Source organism: Eptatretus burgeri, chromosome 12, assembly GCF_056783735.1.
Source record: "Eptatretus burgeri isolate ZD-2024b chromosome 12, Ebu_testis_v1, whole genome shotgun sequence".
NCBI lineage: Eukaryota > Metazoa > Chordata > Myxini > Myxiniformes > Myxinidae > Eptatretus > Eptatretus burgeri.
In genome coordinates, this window is record NC_140972.1 from 77,734,732 (window position 1) to 77,757,368 (window position 22,637).

General features: G+C 41.9%; 1 protein-coding gene across 2 annotated transcripts in view; it reads right to left on the reverse strand.

Annotated features, from left to right (window-relative positions):
- The window catches only part of LOC147015956 (uncharacterized), an 83,581-nt gene that overhangs the window by 57,231 nt on the left and 3,713 nt on the right, over positions 1 to 22,637 (reverse strand). For both annotated transcript variants that reach the window (XM_085848624.1, XM_085848625.1), the window contains exons 2-3: positions 10,853 to 12,474; positions 8,309 to 8,367 (exon numbers count right to left, since the gene is read on the reverse strand). In XM_085848624.1, the coding sequence (XP_085704750.1) occupies positions 8,309 to 8,367; positions 10,853 to 12,474 (1,681 nt within the window). The remainder of the gene's footprint in view (positions 1 to 8,308; positions 8,368 to 10,852; positions 12,475 to 22,637) is intronic.

A 22,637-nucleotide genomic window follows, 5' to 3' on the forward strand; every position in this document is an offset into this window, starting at 1 on the left:
ATGACATTTATTCCCTCGAGACAACGGGTTTGGACCTAACTACACATATACTTACCGAGATATCTCACCTAAGGGACCTGAATGGTGGTTTGTGAATTTCGTCAACCACAACAATATATATATATATATATATATATATATATATATATATATATATATATATATATATATATATATATATATATATATATATATATATATATATATATGATATTTTACAACTTTACATGCTTGTATAGCAAATTTTAGTGCAAAGTAGAATTAACTATACATGAACTAACCACAACTAAATCTAAATTAACTTACCAAGAGTGTATCATGGTACATTGAACTGGAATTCAATGATTAACCTTCCATCACCAAAGAGCCTCAAATACTTTCCTTTCACACATCATGCAGGTTATTATCAATTCACCCCCTTAACACCTTTGCAAGGCATGACTGACAACTGAATAATCTTTATTAATGATCAACTCCATACAAGTGACGTATTTTAATATGTAAATAAGATCCACATTTTTTGCTTATAAATGTGAATGGAGGTTCATGGAAGAGCAAGGTGAAGGAGGGTGTGAACTTGCAGTGAGGCAGCGGGACAACTCCTGGATACAATAAGCAAGGGTATGAACAAACAGGAAAAGAGGTGAGAGAGGAGGAGGGAAGGAAACTGTGTAACCTGCAAGCATGATGGTTGGGTTTGGAAGGGTGAATGGGGGATGACATGAGATGGTGGTTCACCATCTGCTTGAAGCCTTGGAGGGAACAGTGGGATGGAACAACCTCTGGAAGGTAGTTCCACAAACAGAAGTAAGGAACAAAATGGTCGAGGTGTGCAGTCAGCCTGGATTTCTAATGTTTAACTCGGAGCGCTTACTGGAATAATACATACAATACATCCTGGAGTCTTCGGAAGGGTCTAACAGCTGAAAGTGTAGAGGGAGATGGACCGACCCTCTTGCGATGTTAGAGCAACGGATGTTGTGCTTCAGCCTCATCACAGGAGAAGTCAATAAATATGAGCTTTACATTCCACAGAATGCAAGAGAGGCAGAAATAATGCTGGAGCACCAGGCCATCACAGAAAGCAGGACTCCATTGAGCTATGGATGAAAGCCTTTGCGACTGTAACTGATTTCCCAAAGAAAGACTTGGATTGACAGAGAATGCCTCGTCTGCATCTGGATTCATAGGCCAACTTTGCTGTATGGTCAGCCCAGGAGATGATCCCATAATCATGGCTGATGGTAAGGTCTAGAACTTCAACAGACTAAACCCATTCCAGTGGCTGATGATGGATCTCAACAGGTGGGTTCATTTGATGATCCTTCCAGAGTGATAGGGTGAGACAGAGTTTTTCCAGGGCATCTAACCATTTACAGATCAGCAGAGTGTGATCCAACTGCTGTGCCTCTGTGCCATTAAAACATTTGTACATAAAAATTGGACCACTGGACCTGTAGCTTATCTGGGCCCTGGCCTAATCCATCCATCCATCCATTGGGACCATACCCTGTGCAGAGCATGGGTGCAACTAAGAAGTCTCCTTGGCTATTGGGCACAATCCTGGATGGGTCACCACTCCAACTCAGGATACCAGCAAGCTGGCACTCATTTTGCCAAACTCAGAAGGATGAAAGGCAGAGTCAACCCCACCTGGTATTAATTCAACAACCAAGTGGGATTTGAACTCAGGATCCTAGGATTGCAAACCCACCACCCTAACCATTAAGCCAACACCAGGCATACCTGGCCTAATGTTATAACCCAAATGTGGTAGCATTCTTACTAGTGAGTCTGGCGAAGAAGATTTTCAAAGGACTTTACGTGTTTTTCCAAAAAATTGACTAAGTCGGCCATTTTGACACACTTCCTGTGATGTGATTGGCATGACCACCGCAAGTTAACATCCCCACCCTGACCTAATGCTGAAACCCAAATTTGGTAGCATTGTGACTGGTGGGTCTGGAGAAGACAATTTTTGAAGGAATTTAAGTGATTGCCATTTTGACACACTTGTGGTCACGTGATCGGCATGGCCTCCATAATTTAACATCAAGACCCTGTCCTAATGTTGTAACCCAAAGCTGGAAGCATTCTGACTGGTATGTCTGGAGAAGAAGATTTTAAAAGGAATTTATGCAATTTTCCCAAACATTGACTGTCAAGCATTTTGACACACTTCCGGTCACATGATCGGCATGACCTCTGCAAGTTAACATCCCTACCCGAGCCTAATGTTGTAATGTTGTGATGTTGTGGGTCTGGAGAAGAAGATTTTTCAAGAAATTTACTGAGTTGGCCATTTTGACCTACTTAAAGTCACGTGACCAGAACGAGCTTTACAATCCCCATTGCCAGTCAGGAGCGGAACGTTGCTGGCAAATTTCAGCCGGATCGGCTCAGCGATTTGGCCGGAGATTTCGAAATAGGAATGGATGAACGGACGGTGCATTGATGACAATACCTTATCTGGAATTTCAATACCAGATGAGGTAAAAATCATTGCATCACTGTTTGAAATTGTTATTTTTTTTCACCATTTCAGAAAGAAACTAGAGAGTTCATAGAACATGATACCCCGCACTGTGTTGAAATATATAAAGGATGGCTTTGCTAGGGTTTGGGACTTCAACTTTCAAACTAGTCCAAACTGTACCCTTAATTAACATAATTGTGCATTGTTTTTGTGTTATGTATTTTCATGAATAAAAGAGTTAGTATGGTAAACATAAAATAAAGTGCAGTATTATTTTCATGTATGTGAACATAAAAACACAGAGGCAATGATGCTCACCTGGAAGAACAATAATACTGAGGAGGACGTCAACATGGGAAGGAATTGTCAAAAGGAAGGAAGGAAGGAATCATCAAAACCCGCTCCCTATGGGAGCGTTTGTCTGTCAATGAACTAATGTTCTAGCAAATACCGATTTTAAGAAAAGAAGAAAAATGTCTGCGAGTAGGGGGCTGCTGCAATTCCCACCCATGGGAATACCCTTAAAGGGCAGGTTTTGGGTCGCTGATGTCTGCGTGATTTGAAGGTTGTAATCACATTAATAATCGTTGGGCAATTATTTTCTTACATTTGAAACTCAAAATAGGCTAAAATTAACTTTTAAGTCAAAACTTTTGTCAGTGATCGAAAAACAGACCGGAATTTACTGAGGATGCTATGACGTCACGTTCTCCGAAAACTTCGTGAACATTCGGAAACAGCGTGTGAACAATGGCGAGATGCGAATCAGAGAGTGATTTCAGCGGCGATGAAATTGAGTGTTTTCATTCTGATATTGCCGAGGACGAGTCGGAGGATGATGGGAATTTATACAATGGAGTTTCTGGCCCTGAGCCATATAAATTTGAGCCACTTGCAAGTGCCAGAAAACGGCCTATTTCGTGTACAAGTGGCAGGACTGACTGCCCGGCAGTTCACACTGACAGACTCCACCAGACAGATTGGTTTGTAGATTTTCATTTTCTTGTTCGATGCATAAAATAATGTAAAGTTTGATTCGTCTGTGACGATATAATAATGTTTAACCCTCTAGTCACTCAAGAGTCAGAAATAGAATGAATCAATAATGGACCCAAATATATTATACACCGTAGCCTTAGCGTTGAAGTATTTCTGACAGCTGAGCTTGACCCCAGCGAAAGTGAACAGTTAGAACAAACCCCAACTTTCAAGAGACTGTTGTGGCATAGAAATACCAAAACATGTTTAGCCTCATTGAGAAATATTCTACCAAATTTAGAAAAAAAGTGGAAAATTGATCAATTTTTAAAAAGTCTTTAAGAATACATTTCAAGGTTTTTCTCACTTAAACTCAACAACTGATTCTGTGACAGAGCAGTATCTGGAGAACTTGTCAACCAACAACTCGTATTCACAGAGTGGTGCCATCAGATGTGTTTATGCCTTCGTAATCCTCGGCTGTGAAAAGGTCACCACAAATGACAAGTCTATCCAAAGGGTCCTCTTTACCCGTTTTCTTTGGGGGAAAATTCACCCGTTTTGTTTGTACAAATCTTATCCACTGCCAGCGAATGTTTGATTCCTTTGGGAATCGGTGGGAGCGATTACCCGTTTTCCAGCCATTTTCACAAAACATGACAACACACGTACGAGGCATGATGAACAAATATCCAAATAACTTTGTTCCACAATAATTCAGAATAAAAAAGGATAATATAGACAGTTGCAAGCTCAAAAAAAGCGAAAGAACAGCCTGCTGAACTGGACACTTCTTCAATGAGCGAGTGAGTATCTGCTTTGTTTTGGAGAACGTGACGTCACCATCCATATATGGCACGCGGATGTTTTTTTCAACAGCCTCGAGAAATAACAACTTCAGAGTTTTGTTTTCCCAATAGTTAGGCAACCACAATAGTTTGCATTGAACTATTTAATGCACATATAATCATATTGATAAATTTTCAGAACATGTTTGGTGACCCACAACCTGCTCTTTAACCTGTTGAAACATTATCCCACAAAAAGACACAAAAGTATTAAACTAAATTAACAGCATCCCTAAACTTCTGCTTATCAAAACAATGAAAACTTGAGTATTTCTTTTTAGAAAATAATGTTCTATCAAACCTGACACATAAAAACTTATTAAAAGAGTTAAAAACCTTGTCAATCACTTTGAAGAGTGAATCCTTCACTAATACTAAATCCAACTTTGTATGTAAAGTTGAAAAAAATCAAAAACTTCAACTCACTTGATATTGAGGAATCTAATTCTATCTAAGAACTCTAAAGTACAATTAATGCTCCAGAAAGTGTTAATACCAGAATTCTTCTCAATTACAAAACAATATTTCCTGAACTTTTGTCTAACAACTTGTAACCCTGAGTTAACCATAGCTGATAACTGTTTGGTGGAACACAGCTGTTCACCACCACCTCTTATCATCCCCCAACCAAATCCTCGATTTTTCTACTCCCGTTAATCCACCCCAAACCCACCTCCTTCAAATTCCCTGCTTTCCTTCCTGAAAGTCCCTGTAATGTCCATCTTATACACCCCATGTTCCCCACCCCATCCCTCTCCCTTCCACAGATCTCCTAATGTCTCTGTTCCACACTGTTTTGTCCTTCCCACTCCTGCCCCTCTTGTCTCATGCCCCCTTTGCTGTGCGCTGTGTTAGCGCTTATACGAGCCTTGACAAGGTATACAAAAACAAACAAACAAAAAAAAAAACACTGCCTGGCACCTGCTATAAACCTATACATGTATGGGTCTTTATGAAGCTGGGGAATCCAGAAAAGTCGAGGAATACAAAGATTTACCTTTTTACATGTAATACTGAAATTATTAATTAAAACTTCCTGATGCTCAGAGATAATATCTTGGAGCAACTTATAACAAGGAACATATGTGCTATTTCCTTTTCTAGTGAAAGTAACCGTATCAATGCCTAACTCTCTTAATAAAACCTCTACATAAAACTTTTTACAAACCACAACAAAATTATTAGCAGCCTTATCCACTGGAGCTATTACGTAGCTATCATGGAGATGCCAAATGTCTTTAAAAGTCCCCTGACATGCAAAAGTACATAAATTTCATTTATATATGTCCTCGAGGAGTTTTTCATCGTGATTTCAGATCTGACAATGTTTTTTCACAAAAACTCATTCTGTAAAATGTAAAATTAAAAAAACAAACCTCTTCGAGAACGCCCCTAAAAATTCTCCTGAAAGGGGCGTAACCCACATGACGTCATATACAGGATTACAAAAGCTGCACGTAAATTACTCGGGTTGGTGGTCTACGTGATTCTATTGGCTTTCTGTGCGTTTCCACATTTGATTGTTCGACTCAATCGCTTCGTTCATTTCTGTTTTAAAAAAAATCGAACATTTGGTTTTTTTATAATGGATGACATGGACGTTTATTTGTCTGGTAGTGACAGTGAGTGTGAGAGAAATGAAGGATTTTGGTCTGAATCACATGGAGAATTGTCGGATAACATAGTCACGGGAGGTGAAGTTCAGGCAGCTGGAAATGAAATACGGCCTTAGCAGTTCGAGCCCGAAGCAGGACAAGCAGAGGAAAATGGCGATGAAATTCCCAGAGTTCATGATGATCCGGAGGACATCGAAGGAAGACTTGGCAATAACAACTGGTTAGACTAAATCCTATTCGTAATTCAATAATGTAAATTTGACTTGCATACTGCTCGATATCAGAAATATTTTATTGAGGTGACGTGACCAGCGCAGCGCAACGGACATGTTGCACCGCGGCGAATGAATCACAAAGAGGGCCGGCGCATGTCATCGACCGTATCTCTCCGCGCATAAAACGAAGCAATCTCGCTGTCCGGATGCGATGAAAACTTGTGTGCAGAACACACCTTGCGACAGACACAATTGTCTTGAGTAGTCCGATAAATCTGACGTTCTGTTGCATTTCTATTTATTTTATTCCTACTGTCGTCATGTAGCACCAGTAGAAAACAATGAAGAAAAGAGAATAATAAAATAAAGCTACAGCACGTCAGATTTATCGGACTAGTCGGACAGACGACAGATTTATCGGACTAGTCTGGATTCTCAAGATCTCGAGTTGACAAGTAACTTGTATTAGCATGCACACAATGTATAAGTCAATGCGTAAGAGTCCCGAGGCTATGAGGTCGTGTAATAGGACAGATAAATTTGTCTTTCATAATTGTGCCAACATATTTTCCCTTTTCTCTTATTACAGCATTTTGGTTAAATGTTAATGAATAGCAAGCCAATGGAAGCAGTACCTTCACTTTAGATGTCCATATTCTCCGACGATTATCATCTTTCGGGAATACATGAAGGCTTACACCGTCTTTGCTTGTATTGCTGCATCCTGCTACGATACATCTTGCAGGCATTTTCGAAAGTACGACGAAAACTCTTAAAAACTTTCGCGAAACAATCACTGGCATTAAGACGATCACAGAGATTGCACTAACATGTGCAAAATGCATTTGTAGGTACTTTATAAGGCGTGCGACATCTCGACTCTCGAGTCAATCCACTCTGTGCGAGTTTCTGTACGTGACGTCACGCTGCGATTTGCTGAAGTCAATTTTTTTTAGGGGCGGGGCATAGCAAGTTGTGAAAGGCTCCAGAAATGATCGAAATATTGCTCTAATTATCCCAATTTGGATTAAAAAAAAACATGGGTGATTTCTTCACTAGGAAGGTCAAGTTAATATATAAATAACAAGTTTATTTTGCATGTCAGGGGAGAGAGTGCGAATGAAAAATCTTGGTTGCTATTTCAGCTGAAAGAAAACTTTCTCATTGAAACCATGTGGTGCTAATGTTCCAGGTTTATAAATAGTTTGCTGTCGTGTGAGTTTACGGGAGCTGTTGCTTCCATGTAACATGTGATGACCAGAGCGTCCTGCGAGGTTGAAGTGATGTGAGACTGGTTTGCTGATGTCATTCTTGCTTGTTCTGACATCATCTAGATATTCATGAAAGTGATCTCCAAGTTGTCGTCCAGTTTCACCGATGTACAATTTGTTACATAGTGAACATGAGATACAGCAAATGACAATGGCTGAGGTGCATGTGAAATGATCTGTAATTAAAGTGGCCTCTTGTTAAACAAAAAAAGTTTTATACTTTGCTTTCACGCTCTTCCGATCACAAATTGGCCATGAATTACATTTACGTTTACCTGATATCTGACAAATTAGAACAAAAAGCCAGTGAAGGAATTTCACATGGAAAAAGTGATAAGGTTACTCATGTCACTTCGCTGATCTCAAGGTACTTTGCAACCGCAGGAAATGATGTCATCACGCGATTCTTTATCGATCACAAGCATTGATTGGTTCAGGTTCCACTGTGGCTGACATGGATATAGGTATTCCTCAACAGAGGGTGTTACACCGACCTCAGAGTGCTTTACGGATCACATCATTGTTGGCCATCACTGGGTGCTTTATTAATCACAGGTGGCTATTACCACTTCAGGGTACTTTACCATTCACACATTGTTACATCCATCACATGGTGTTACCTGAACTCGACTTACTGATCTCACAGAGTTGTACTCATTTTGAGACGATTTACCCTTTATGGGGAACATTACCCATTAGATGATCCTTTACCCCTCCCAGCACCTTTTCCTTTCCCCACAACATAACACTTTGGTTATCACAAGGCAATTGCAACTGCAGTACTCATCCCCACTGAAAGCTCCAACATCATCAAAGGGTGCGTTTACCATTACAACGGCCACTTTGTTTATTCTACTGGATTGCACTTTACATCAGAGAAATATTTCAATGTCATTAAACTCACCAGAGTCTGGTCACTTTATTTGCCCTGAAGTCATAAAATGAGGAGTAGATTTCATTGATCTGCAATGATACAAAACCGGTTTTACTGTCATGCACATCAGTTATGGTTCATGTAACTCCATCTGCACAATAACCCCTCTCAAGGACAATTATTGTTTAACGACCAAGTATAATTTTATGGCTGTCGAGAAGGCATGTCACATGCTGCTGGCTCTTGAGTCTCCAACATTTATTATAATGATATTATAATACGATTCCTTTCGTAACGTAAAGACATATATGGCTGCCAAGGTAGTTTCATTGGCAAGGAGTTCAGTCCTGGACGGGTCACCACTCCGACACAGGTTACCCCGAATGGTTATTACCCCAGTAAACTGGTACTCATTTCGCCAATGTCATAAGGATGACAGGGTTAGTTAACCCCACCTAGTGTTAATTCAACCATCGACAGATGCTCAAACTCAGGGCCCTAAGGTCCCAAGCCAGCCACCTTAACTGCTAAGCCAACACTAGGCTCAAAAATATTAGACAGTTAATGTTAGACAATAAATATTAGACAGAATATTTATTATATCAGACAGATAATGTTAGATGGAATAACTTGGTTATGTGATGATATTAATGTTTAAAATAAACCAGTGTTATAATTAAACTTGGTGGTGTAATGGTGAGACCGTCTGCTCTGAATTTGGGAGCCCGACCACAGCCGAGTCATGTCAAGACTTAAAAATAGGACCACAGGCCTTGAAGCTCACCTGGATCAGGAGCAACAATCAATGACATCATAAAATATCGAAATGTTGTTCATGTGCAGAATCTGGTCATGTGTTTGGTTGAATGGAAGCCCTCTCGATGCTGATTACAGCAATACATGTTTATGTTTTTACAGGTTACACTTCACAGGTCATGCTTTTATAGGTTACAAGTCATGTTTTTATAGGTTACAGGTCATGTTTTTATAGGTTACAGGTCATGTTTTTACAGGTTACAGGTCATGTTTTTATAGGTTACAGGTCATGTTTTTACAGGTTACACTTCACAGGTCATGTTTTTACAGGTTACAGGTCATGTTTTTACAGGTTACAGGTCATGTTTTTATAGGTTATAGGTCATGTTTTTATAGGTTATAGGTCATGTTTTTACAGGTTACAGGTCATGTTTTTATAGGTTACAGGTCATGTTTTTATAGGTTACAGGTCATGTTTTTATAGGTTACAGGTCATGTTTTTACAGGTTACAGGTCATGTTTTTACAGGTCACAGGTCATGTTTTTACAGGTCACAGGTCATGTTTTTACAGGGCACAGGTCATGTTTTTACAGGTCACAGGTCATGTTTTTACAGGTTACAGGTCATGTTTTTACAGGTTACAGGTCATGTTTTTACAGGTTACAGGTCATGTTTTTGGCTGAGCGCATGGCTGTGCTGCTGATGCAATGCCCCCTGTAGGTTAGAACAGGAATAAATTTTTTAAAGCTTTTTTAGCCTCATTTCAACCCGTTGATGAGCGCAGATTTTGATGCGGTCAATACACCTTCATTAGGCATCAGATATTAAGCTTGTGGCCAATCAAGTTTCATCAAAATCGTGTGTTTCGTTCAAGCGATAATGACTGAAGTGTTGACAGATTCACTGACTGATTGACTCACTAACTTACCTGCGGACACTGCTCGATCACGTAATCTCACCGGACTAAAGTCCATGTGAGCTAAAAATTGTGTGTGCTTCTTCCTCACTTGATGCTGAGCATTTAAAAAGTATAGAGCACGGACAAACAACCATAATTTGGCAACCAGTGCTCGACTTTGCTGGGCCTTATGGCCTCCCCCTGCATTACATTTCCTTGTGAGGGAAGTCATATTAATACATTTATCCATAAACTTGTATAAAATGTTCACAGATAACAGATAACTATTATTCCATCCACGGTAAGTGGGAGACGGGGTTTTGCAATCACTTCCGTGTGTGTTTGTGTGTCTGTCACTGTGTCCAGGATATAACTCTTTTACTATTTGAGCTTTTGTCTTGAAATTTTCAACAAACCCTTATTATGAGAATATGGAGGAAAGTAATTAATAATTGGGTCAAATCGTTATAGAGCAAAGTCATGGTGAGGAGAAATAACCTATTAGTTGGTCCGCCGCTGCTCATCGCTTCCACGTTTCTTTATTTATTTACTATTGAGCTTCAGTCTGTCTGTCCAGACCATAACATTTCTACCACTTGAGCTTTTGGCATCACATTTCCAACAAACTTTTATTATGAGAATAAGGACTATTAATAAAATGTACCGTTTTTTTAGCAGTTGTTTTCGTCATGTTTAGTTTGAGTACAAAGCGGACGCGGACGGGCTTTGCCATTTTGAGATGTTTTCTACTTTTGTGCATTTGATGAAATTATATGAAGATACAAATTCCAAAGCATTGATGTCGTATTATCCTGAAACATAGAAAATAAATTTTATCTCATATAAATTAAGAGATGTCACACAATGTACAGAAATTATGAGACTTCCTAATACAATGTGACAATGCGATCATACTCACAGATTTTTCGATGGTCTTTGTAAAGTTTTTGTAATCCTCGCTGCTGCTGTCATTCAGTGAAGAAGTAAATGTTGTGCTTGTAATCTTGAATAGGAGATCGAAAGTGGCCATGGCCGCTGCAGTGCTCGGCGTATCTTTTGCGGTTGCAATAGAAGTTGTGTCAACTGTGTGTGTATTGGTTGGCGGCAACACAGTCAGCGATGTTTGCTGCTTCTCTGAACTTGTGCTTTCCACTGTGGGGCTCATTCTTGATGTTTGAACATGATCTGTTGGATCACTGACTACATTGTCAGTTACATTTATTTCTGCAGTTGCCGGCGAGTGAAGACTGTCCGTTACTTCACTTGTAATGGCCGTAGACTCATCCCCAACGGTTGATGTTTGAATTGAAAATATTGGGCTCAGCAGCGTTGTCAATGTGCTGGAAACATCAGAAGTACCGGTACTTTCCTTGATGCTTGTTCCCATGCTGCTGATTGTCTCTGTGGTTGGGGTACCAATCGATGATACTTCCATAGAAGTCTTAGTCTTACTGTCGCTTACAGGTGATGTTCCATCTGTCGATACCACCAATAGTGTGCTAGCAGGCATTGAAGAAGCAGCTTGAGTGTTTCTGGATGATGAAGAGGAAAGCAGTTCATCATCCACCGTACTTGTGCTGATGGACATTTCCTGTGTACTTTCCAGGGTTGTCCCTAAACCTTCTGCTGTGGATGAACGCATTGTTAATGCTGGAGAAATGTTCTCAACTGTTGTGCTTACTTTGCCAAACAAACCTGTGGACTTTTGGTCCTCTGTACTTGATGAGGATGTGGAGAACATTTGTGAGTCAGTGCTAGCTTCTGTTGCTATAGAGGAATCGGTACTTGCAGAAAGTGAAGTTGCTGATCGAGTTGAAACATTTGGTTCTGTACTTGATCCTAAAGAAAAACCTGAAGTTGAAATGGAAGATGTGGTAAAAAATGTATCAGATGTTGCAGCTCCATCCGTTTTTACTTCATCTGTCGTTAGAGTGGTTGTCTCCGAATCCAAGTTGCTTGTATTTACAGATATGGTCTCTGTTTCTGTAGGTGCCACTGAAGTTGAAGATAAAGTGAGTGATGAGTACTCTGTTGTTGAAATATTCTCCATTTGCCAATCAGTACTTGGGTTGACTGTTATTGTTGAGGGAGTGACATAACTTTCTCCTGTGCTATGTTCCACCTGTACAGATGAAGTTGAGGTGGGAGTTGATGAACTGGATGGCATATTTGATGTTGAAATGGTGTCTTGTGCTGATGTTTCAGAGTATCGAGAAGACAAAGATGATGTTTGATCAGATAAAAGTGTGGTGGAGGAGGTACTTTCCATAGTTTCAAAAGAGGTGAAGATGGGGGTTGTGTGCAATGATGGTACAATGGAACTGCTTGACTGCAACGTTGAGGATGCAGGTTGGCTTTTGATTGTGCTGTGTTGGGATGAAGACGAGGACACTGTTACGGTATTCTCAGCAGTGTGTTCTCTTGTTGTCTTATCAAACGGAGTCGAAGGGATACTGATAACCTGCTCAGTTGTAGTTCTCACATTTTCTGAAGTAACAGTCATTTCAAGAGTTGATGAACTCACTTGCAGTGACAGTTGTACTGCGCGTGCGCACGGAAAAACACACAAACACACACACACCAGTTTAGAAAGGGAAAACAGCAGCTGTGAAAATGAACATGTAAAGAAGCATCTACATATTATATACAAAAAGGATGGACTGGAAAGGGGGTGAATGGTAAAGATAAAATAAATTGAGAAAAGTAAGGGAAGTATGGGAGATAGTGAAGAAGGAGGGAAAGATAATAATACAGGACTTTCAAAATGATGTAATGTGCCCAAAAATGCTTGGCACGCTTGTGCATTACACCTTAGCAACAATGTTGATTGGGACAGGTTTCCGTATTTTGTGTGTGCAACACAAGGAATGTTACCTAAAATTGCTCACAAATGTTCGAAAAGCAAAAAATACTTGGAAATGTACCAGAGAGAAAGAGATATGTCTCTGCACAACGAAAGAGTAGGAGAACTTTCTCAGTTCACTGAAAGCACCGAGTTCTTGCAGCTTTCCGCAATGAAAAAACGCCCAATGACGTGGGCCGGTGCAAGGCCCGAAGGATCCGAGACGGGCATGTTCTACCCAAACCCTCGAGTGAGTGGACTTTGAACCGTGCGAGAGTGCCTCCTGTGAACATGGCAGGCTTGGTTATTTATTTAATGGACATCTGCAACTGGAGAGACGATGCCATGCATAATTACCGACAGAGCAATGGCTACCGACTCTTTGAGAAAGGACACCTTCACGACGTGAAACTACACAAAGGTGGTACCAGCTATTATTCACATGGGAGCCGGATGTACCAGACAGTCTTCCCTGAAGCAGACATCATATCTGGTTTGGGTGCTTCTTAAAAGTGATGATAAGGTCATATCTGGGGCTTATGAATACACAGGGTAAGTTCAAAATCAACTTTTAAAATTACAATATTACTGTGAATTATATTGAGAGGGGAGAGGGGTGGGGGAGTGGGAAATGTGAGGGCTGTTATACACAATGTAGCAGTAAATATATTGTTTGTTTCGTCCCGGGGACACAAGTAAAATTATACTAGATTTCTGCATCAATTGCTGAAAGTAGAAGTATGTGAGAGAGAGAGTGTGTGTGTGTGTGTGTGTGTGTGTGTGTGTGTGTGTGTCAGTGTGTCTCCTCATAACTCCAAAACTATAAAACCAAGCACCCTGAAACTTTGCATCCAAACTAAGGCAACTCCAAGGAAGTGCAACAGTGAAAATTGGGTGTTTGGGTTAATTAAAACACCTCTTTTGAAAATAATTAACGACCTTATATAATTATATCCTTCATCAGAAGATTCTCGGCCACCTCGCTGGGTTCTAAGGTCTATCCTAGGTAAGCCAGCTGGGATCTGAAGCCGCCATGTTTTTTTGTCCTGCTCAACCTTGCTTTGACTTGGAACAGGCCACAACGATTTCTTAATGATGAAGTTTTTTTTTGTCACTTTCCTCACTCATATTATTGAATGCCTGTTCATCATAGCTACGAATCGCTGGGTATATTGCAATGCTTATAAATGCCCGGAGATGCCTTTATTTCATGCCTTTATTTCATTACCCCATGTACCATCACCAAGGACACGATACAAACGAAGCCAAATTACAAAATTTAAGCTCCAGAATTGAACTTAGCAGCAGTTCCGACACTAAGACAGTGTTTATTTGTCGAATTCGGACATTGCTTGGCCATTTCCGGATGCATGGGTTTATCGACAGCAATTGGTAATCGCTTGCCAAACCAGAAGTTCCATTGGAGCACCTGCTTGAGTGGTTAAGCCACTTGCTGAGCACCGTATAGTCAATTGCGGTACAGTTTGTGTCCCCATCGGGATGTGCAGTTGGCAGTTGCTATACAAGTTAGAGTTACGTATACAGTACGCACGGACGTGGTCCATATGGGTAGATTTGGTTCTGTATGGACTCTCCACGGGTGCGTGGACATGCCATGCCTGTTACGGGTGCCGTGGTGACAAAGTTTCATCCCGTATCTTATGGAGGTTCTATGAGGTTTGTCTTTGTCCTTGTGCTTGTTTCTAAAGCATTTGGTTATCAGATTTGATTTACAAACGTTATATGGTTTCTAAATGTGAGTTTCAAAGAAAAATGTATTTGAAACACCCGATTTCTGAGCCATTTGCCGTGTTGACGTCTTTTCTAAATTTCCGAGCCAATTTCTTTTTTCCATCCGTCACACGCAGCTGTTTAAAAATATTAATGTTTATGAACGTCTTCTTGAAACATCTATGTAAATGCAACATTGTTTATATCATTTGTTTATTGAAATTCCCCCAAAACAACGGTGAAAGCTACTCCATGTTTTTGGGTTGTGTACAGTACTTACTGTAATCAGTAATCACACCGACTCCAACCTGCCGATTCCTTAACAATTGCCAATATCGGCCAAGTGTGTGCGTGCGTGCGTGCATGCGTGCGTGCGTGCGTGCGTGTGTGTTGTTCATAAAGCATCACATCTTCTCTCTGCTAACTCCCCTCCCCACCCCCACCCCTCTTTCTGTTTCTCTGTCCAATCCTCACTCTGCCCCTTCCTAATACAGTGCAGCATCCTCCCACAAATCTCTCTCTCTGTCTGTCTCTGGACATGTCCAGGTGGTGATTGTCTCTGGACAGTGTTTATCTCTGGACATGTCTGGGCGGTGTTTATCGTATGATCGGTGGAAAATGGATTTCAAACATTATTTGGTTTCCATCTTCACTGTTATTCTCAGCAGAATCATTTTGAAGAGACGGTATGAATCGTAATTGACGCTGCACCACACGTCTGCCTTCACTTCCTCTCACCTCACGCTGTCTTCCCTTCCCCTACCCTTCCTCGCCCCCCCCTCCACCCTCTCCCTTTCCACCGCCTCACTCTCCCCCACCGCTCTCTCTCTCCCCCCTCTTTTTCTCTCCCACTTAGTATTCTCATAAGCGAAGCAACGGGTGGTATTTGCTACTACACAATCAATACAATAAATACAGGCCCACACCAAAGTGGTCCAGAAATACTGTTCAACCAACTCTCTAATCTGAGCTCAATAAAGGGGGAAATATCAATTAATTATCTCATAATTGCTACCTCAAACTGAGCGCTACGTCACATAATGCCGGATATTATTTTACATTGACCATTTCACAGGGAATCACTGGGTTATTGGATTCGATGAAACCCATAATTTAATAAATAATTTACAAACTTTCTTTCATTCCCACGACTGTGTACTACACTGGACCTATAACAGAGAATGTAAAAACATGGAATACTGAAAAAGACAGGAAGACCGAGTTAATAATCTAGAACTAGTGGATTAGAGCAAAACCTTTCCAGAGTTTTCACCTGAACACATCTCGGGCACATCAGGGTTCTCCGAGCTCGGTTGTGCAGAACGGTGATGGTGGACAAGCTTTCTCATGTGGCCATCTGATTTGTACACACTGAATGGGGAGTCTCGTTGTCTATGGTGGATGCAAGTCTAGTTAGTGGATGTAAGTCTAGTTGGTGGATGTAAGTCTAGTTGGTGGATGCAAGTCTAGTTGGTGGATGTAAGTCTAGTTGGTGGATGTAAGTCTAGTTGGTGGATGCAAGTCTAGTTGGTGGATGTAAGTCTAGTTGGTGGATGTAAGTCCATGTATAAAACACATGCTAAAGTGTAAATAACTGTGAATTGACAAAGTACAATTAAAAGGTACCTGGAAGAGGGTGAAAGAAAATCCCCCGAATTTAGAAAAAAAAAAAAACTCACAGGAGCTGCTGTGAATCCACAAAAAAAAACAGAGGACAAGATGGACCTGAAGAATTACCATCCAATCAGCCTGCTGTCCAAGATTTAGAAATCGTTGATAAAGTAATGAATAATTAGGAGTGCAAGAACGTTTAAAAGTTGATACTGAACAATGGATAATTACATTAAATCAATAAATCAGCTTCTGGAAAAATCGAGACAATATAAATTGCCCTCGTGCATTGTAATCATTGATTAGGCCGAAGTCACATTTGGCTCGGCGGCCGTGGGGTCTCCAAAATCTACGGCCACGAGCAATTATAGGGCGGCCGCAGTATTTCCACGGTCACACAATGTAGCAGTCACATATGTTTTTATTTTTCGGGGAGTTGCACGGGGTATTTAGAAATTGTGGAGACCGAAAACGTGGGGGTGCCGTACGGTCTTTAATTTGATGCCGCACGGTGACCTTCGGGTGTCCCTGCGGCGGCCATAGAATTTTCAAGGCAGACGCAAGGTGCCCCAAAGGCAACCGCAGGGGGGCCCTAAGGCGAACGTGCGGCCAGACGGACGGTAACGAGTGGGTATATATACCAGTTCTTTTTTTACTGAAATAAAAATATAACAGTTCGGAATATACTAGTATAAATAACTGAATATACTATAACTATAATATATATTACTGAATATACCAGTTCAGAGTATAGGCAACAACCTATAGTACTCCGATCTCTAGCGGTAGCGCACGGTGGACGCACGGTCAACGCAGACTGCCACGGAGGCCGTACGTAGGACGCACGGCGGGCGTAGGAGAACCGCGCGTCGACCCTACGTTGCCCACAGGTAGTCACACAGACCGCAAGGCCACCGTACGTTGAACACAGGGACGCCTTAGGACTACCCTACGCCGACCGTGGAAATAGTGTGGCCACCGTAATTTTTTGGGGGTTGGCAAAATTCATTTTTCATTGATAAGAGCCTACGGCAGCCGCACGAATAATGCAAGCCCACCGTACGCCCTACGTACGGTCGACGTGGAACACATCTACATCACAGCTTGGCATGTTGAATTGCTACGGCCAACGTGGAAATGAAAAAAAGTTATAACTCCGCGCTATAATTCCACGGCAACCCCTACGGCCTGTAAAATATAGCCATACGGCGTAGGGCCACCCTGAGGCCACCTCAGTTTCTCTGCGGTCGCCGCACGTTTCTGTCAATTCAAGGGGGGGGGGGGTACGGCCACCGTATCCTAGCCGCAGAGCAAATGTGACTTATGCCTTATGAAAAAGTTTTAAATAGTGTGAGGAACACTCGGTTCTGAGCTGTCTAGCCTGGGTTCGAATCCCGACCCAGCTTTCAGTGTGACACACACTCGGTTCTGAGCTGTCTAGCCTGGGTTCGAATCCTGACCCAGCTTTCAGTGTGACACACACTCGGTTCTGAGCTGTCTAGCCTGGGTTCGAATCCTGACCCAGCTTTCAGTGTGACACACACTCGGTTCTGAGCTGTCTAGCCTGGGTTCGAATCCTGACCCAGCTTTCAGTGTGACACACACTCGGTTCTGAGCTGTCTAGCCTGGGTTCGAATCCTGACCCAGCTTTCAGTGTGACACACACTCGGTTCTGAGCTGTCTAGCCTGGGTTCGAATCCCAACCCAGCTATAAGTGTGACGCACACTCGGTTCTAAGCTATCTCTCCAGGGGTTAAATCCTGACCCAGCTATAAAAGTGTGATGCACACTCGGTTATAAGCTATCTAGCCTGGGTTCGAATCCCGACCCAGCTATAAGTGTGACGCATACTCGGTTATAAGCTGTCTCGCCAGGGGTTGAATCCCGACCCAGCTATAAACTGTCACCCTGGTGTTTCACAAGCAGTGCGATTTATCAATGTGTGTGCCGCCCCTCGGACGGATGTTAAACGGGATGTCTCATCTGCTGGCAATAGTTAGTGGACGTTAAAGATGACAGCTGGCGAGCTAGCACGCTGGCACCCTGGCCAATTCCTGCCCTGCCAGCCTGTGTCGGAGTGATGACCCATCCAGAATTATAACCCTTACCAAGAAATTGATTTTGATAGAACGGACGCTCTGATGGAGAATTTAGCACGAAGGTTGAAACAGAGCAGAAACATATCCCGTCAATCGTGGAGGTCTACGTCACCTCATCGTCAACTCCAGATCTATCAACAAATATTTGGTAAAGTTTACAATAGTAGATCAGTGACTTTGAAACTTTACCAAAATATTAATTGGCAAATCAACATCGAAAAATGCACCACACAAGGCTAATACAACCCCACCTAAAATGTTCACCACTTTCTTATAATAATAATAATAATACCATTCCTTTTGCACCATAAAGACATGTAGGGCTGCCGAGGTAGTTTCATTGGCAAGGACTGCAGTCCTGGACGGGTTCCCACTCCGACGCAGGTTACCCCGAATGGTTATTACCCCAGTATACTGGTACTCATTTCACCAACCTCAGAAGCATGTCTGGCTGTGTCAACCCCACCTGGTGTTAATTCAACGGTGAAAAGATGGGCTCAAACTCAGAACCCTAAGGTACCAAGTCAACCACCTTAACCACTAAGCCAACACCAGGCTTTGACTTGCCGATTGAAACCACTAATTGTTCCAATCGTTAAAGCAATAAAATAAAACAATAAATGTCAACATAGAAAAACAAACTATCCACAATTATCAGATTACGTTGTTATAATTTCAAACAATGCCGATTCGCTGGAAATGATGATGGAAAGAGCTAAGTTTGGAGTCAGGAGATTGGACTAAAATGAAAATGATGGAGACACAAATCATTCTCAACCATGATGCAAGAATTGATGCTGCATGACGCCGAGGAAATGATGCACCTGCTTAAACATCCAGGAATCAGAGAAATGAGTACCGACTGGGATATTGATCATTATTAAGTGGGACATTCATCATCAAGGTAAGGATTAGGTGGTTACCTGTGTGCCAATTGGAATATACCTTATAAGGTTACACATTGCAACACACAACCACACCTTGCCATCGATCTTCAATGGTTGACATGAAGACGTTGAGTAATAATTGATAGCAGCAGTACGTTTTCCTGTGTAAGCAAGAAACCATATCAGCTCACATTTGGGGTGTGTTTCTTCCAATAGGATTACACACAGAGTATCCTGTTCAGGTAAACTACCAAAGCAAGGATGGAATGATGTGAAGGCAACATCCATCATCCTACAATTCAAGAAGTGTCTGATTGTGGGTTTGTTCGACTTCGATGCACTTCTGGACTGAATGAGTTGAAAACTGGTGATTGTACTCAGGATGTACATGTGGGGGTTGGGGGGTGGAGGTGTGAGGGGAGGAGGGGGAGGAGGGAGGAGGGCCCAATTTCTCTGTAATTATATATGGCACAGCACCATCTTGGTGGTCAAAGGAAAACACACAATTCTGGTGGAATAAACGGAATGGTTCTTCGATTATGTAATTCAATAAAGGCAATGGTCCTGTGTCTGTGTCTCTCTCTCCCCCTCCATTTCAACTTTGTCTTTTTCCCCTTTCTTATCTCTCTTCTCCCCAGCTATCTCCCTCTCTCTGCATCTCCCCTTCTCTCTCTCTCTCTCTCTCTCCTCCTCTCTGTCTTTATTCTCTCTTTTTCCCCATCTCTGTCCCTCTCTCCACATCTTCCTATTCTGTATTCCTCCTCCTCTCTGTCTCTCCCCTCCTCCCTCTCCCCAATCTCTATCTTTATTCTCTCTTTCCACTCTCTCCTTCTCTCTGCATCTTTCCATTCTCTCTTCCTCCTCTCTCTCCCTCTCACCCTTGCCATCTCTCCCCTCTCTTCCTCTCTCTCTCTCTCTCTGCTCTCCATCTCCTCCCATCTCTTGCCTGGTCTGCTTCAGGCAGTATCTGTGCAAGGATTACAATGAGTTATTTGCAGTTGCCTCCCCAAAGCTAATCAGAGCAAGAGTTTCGAATGTAGCCATGCAGGATGCTAGTGCCAATCACCTACTCCTTGTGAAATACACCCGTGGGATGTTTAACGTTCATCAGCAATAACCAATGCCGGCAGAAGGGTCGCCAGCTTAACGTCCTATCTGACAGATGGTGCAATTATTGCAACGCTCCAACTGCGAAACACCAGGGTGACAGTTTGTCGGGTCAGTAATAAAATCCAGATCGAACATCTCAAATGGCAGCACACTATCTCTGAACCGTCCTACCAACCGGCACGTGATGAAATATGCAAATTGAAATGGGAAAAGAAGTCAATGAGTGAAGACAATGTCGTGGTGTTTCTCAGTTATCAGTTTGACCCAGCAGGAGAGTGTGCAAATAGATTCAGACTGATGGTGAAACCTCTCAGGAGGTCAAAGAAGACAAGTGGAGATTCCAAAGATGTTGAATCTGGCCACGTGATTAAAATCAGCAAGACACGGCTAATTTTTCAAAAACAGGATGACAAGCAGGAGAGTGTGTAAAAAGGATCCAGAATGATGGAGAATCATCTCAGGAACAACGAGAAGGTCACTCGGTAAAGCGCGTTCCTCCACCAGGCTGAGCAGTTCTTCGCTTGTGTTTCCATATTATATCCACTGATAGGTCGCATCTGGATTTGGACGTGAACCAAAATCGAATCGCCTTGTTCTTGTCACCTATCCCTCTCATACGCCTCGTGTTGTCATGTCATCCAATTTTTTTTTTTTTTTGAAATATTGTGCCACATATCGTTTTTGGTCGTCTTTCAATGGTGAATCATCATAATATAATGGCCGTAAGCCTGGAACTTCCAACACACTTTTCTCTCTCCCCTCCTCAGAACATATTCTGTTCATACTTCCGAAATCTTCACATTATGTGTTCCATGTATTTACGCAGGTGATAGCGGATTCAAAAAAATCGAATATATATAGAATTTTCAAAGAGGGAATCGATGACGTCACAATCAGCAGCGTTCAGCGGCAAACCGACGGCCGGGTCCAGACGACGTGCTTTACTTAACTAAGTCCATGAGTTCTGGACGTTTGTTCAACTCGGCATTTACAACTTTTATCCTGCCATGTTGTTAATCTGTTGATAGAGGTAATATAGAAATGATGAATATGTCAAATCGTTCGTGTTACTCATCCGGCACTGTGTGTCAAGTCCAACAATCTAAAGCGACCGGTCTCAAACGCCACCATGGACACCCAGACACGCCACCAATATGAACTGAGCTGTTGAATGCGGCACAAAACATCCAAAGAAACTACCGTAACCGAGTATCGCGATCCGTCCTGTGCCCCATACCCGTCTACGACGGGTATCTGCTCGGCTTAAGAATCACTGAAGAAATTTTTTTAATTCTTTATCTGGATCTTCATCAAAATCTAATCAATTCGTCCTCTTCACACACCAAACCTGTCCACCAAGTTTCGTCCGAATCCGTCTACAACTTTTTGAGATATCGTGGTCACAGACAGACGTATATGCATTACAGGGTGTTTCATTTAAAAAAAAAAAAAAAAACCCATTAGAGTTTTGTGAATTTTTTTTTATTTTTTAATACAATGTTTATTTTCAATTGCAGGTTTGTATGAAGCACCATTTGGAGGAAAATCTGCAAATATCAGATCATCGTGTTCATTTTAAAGATGGCTTGGACAATTGAACAAAGGATCTTGATTTGCCACAAACAAACTCAAACGCGATTCAGAAGGAGGTTTGAGACCAGATCATAAGTGTGCTATTTGTCGATTGATAAAGAGGTTGCAGTCCCACGGGACAGTCCAAAAATCTTAATTTCTCAAATTCTGATCGCCTTTGAAGCATGATGCATGATCGTCCATGAAGCAGTTATGAGGAGGCCCAGGGAATCACTGCGTTGGCGATCTCACGACTTGAACTTATCTTTATCAAGGACACAAATAATTCTGTAGCAGGATCTAAAAATGTACCCGCATCGGATCCAAGTGAAGCAAAAACTAACAGACAATGATAAACGACCTTGTGTGACGATGTGTGAATGGTTTCGTGTGACTAAAAACAACATGTTTTGGGGTTCTAAGTCACCTGATGAAGTTCTTGAAAGGCCGCTGCACAGCCAGAAATGTACTCCATGGGTTGCCATAAGGAAATCTGGCATCATTGGACCTTTGCGGTTTCAAGATTGCAAGGGAAATCGGTAACTGCAACGACTGAATGGAACTTGAAAGTTATCCAGAAGTTCGGGGTTGCATTAGCGAGGAAGTGCTACATCGACAGGGCTGTGCAACGCTTTCAGCAAGATGGGGCCACACCTTCACACTTTCAACAGATCGATACAATGGCCACAACAGAAATACAGTGATCGAACCGTCTCGAGAAGGACAGATGTTGAATGAGAGCCCTATTCTCTGGACATCAACCCACCTGACTTGTATCTTTGGGTTACCTGAAGGATAGAATGTACCAGGGGAGATCTCAGACTGTTGACGACCTCAAAAATATAATTTCCA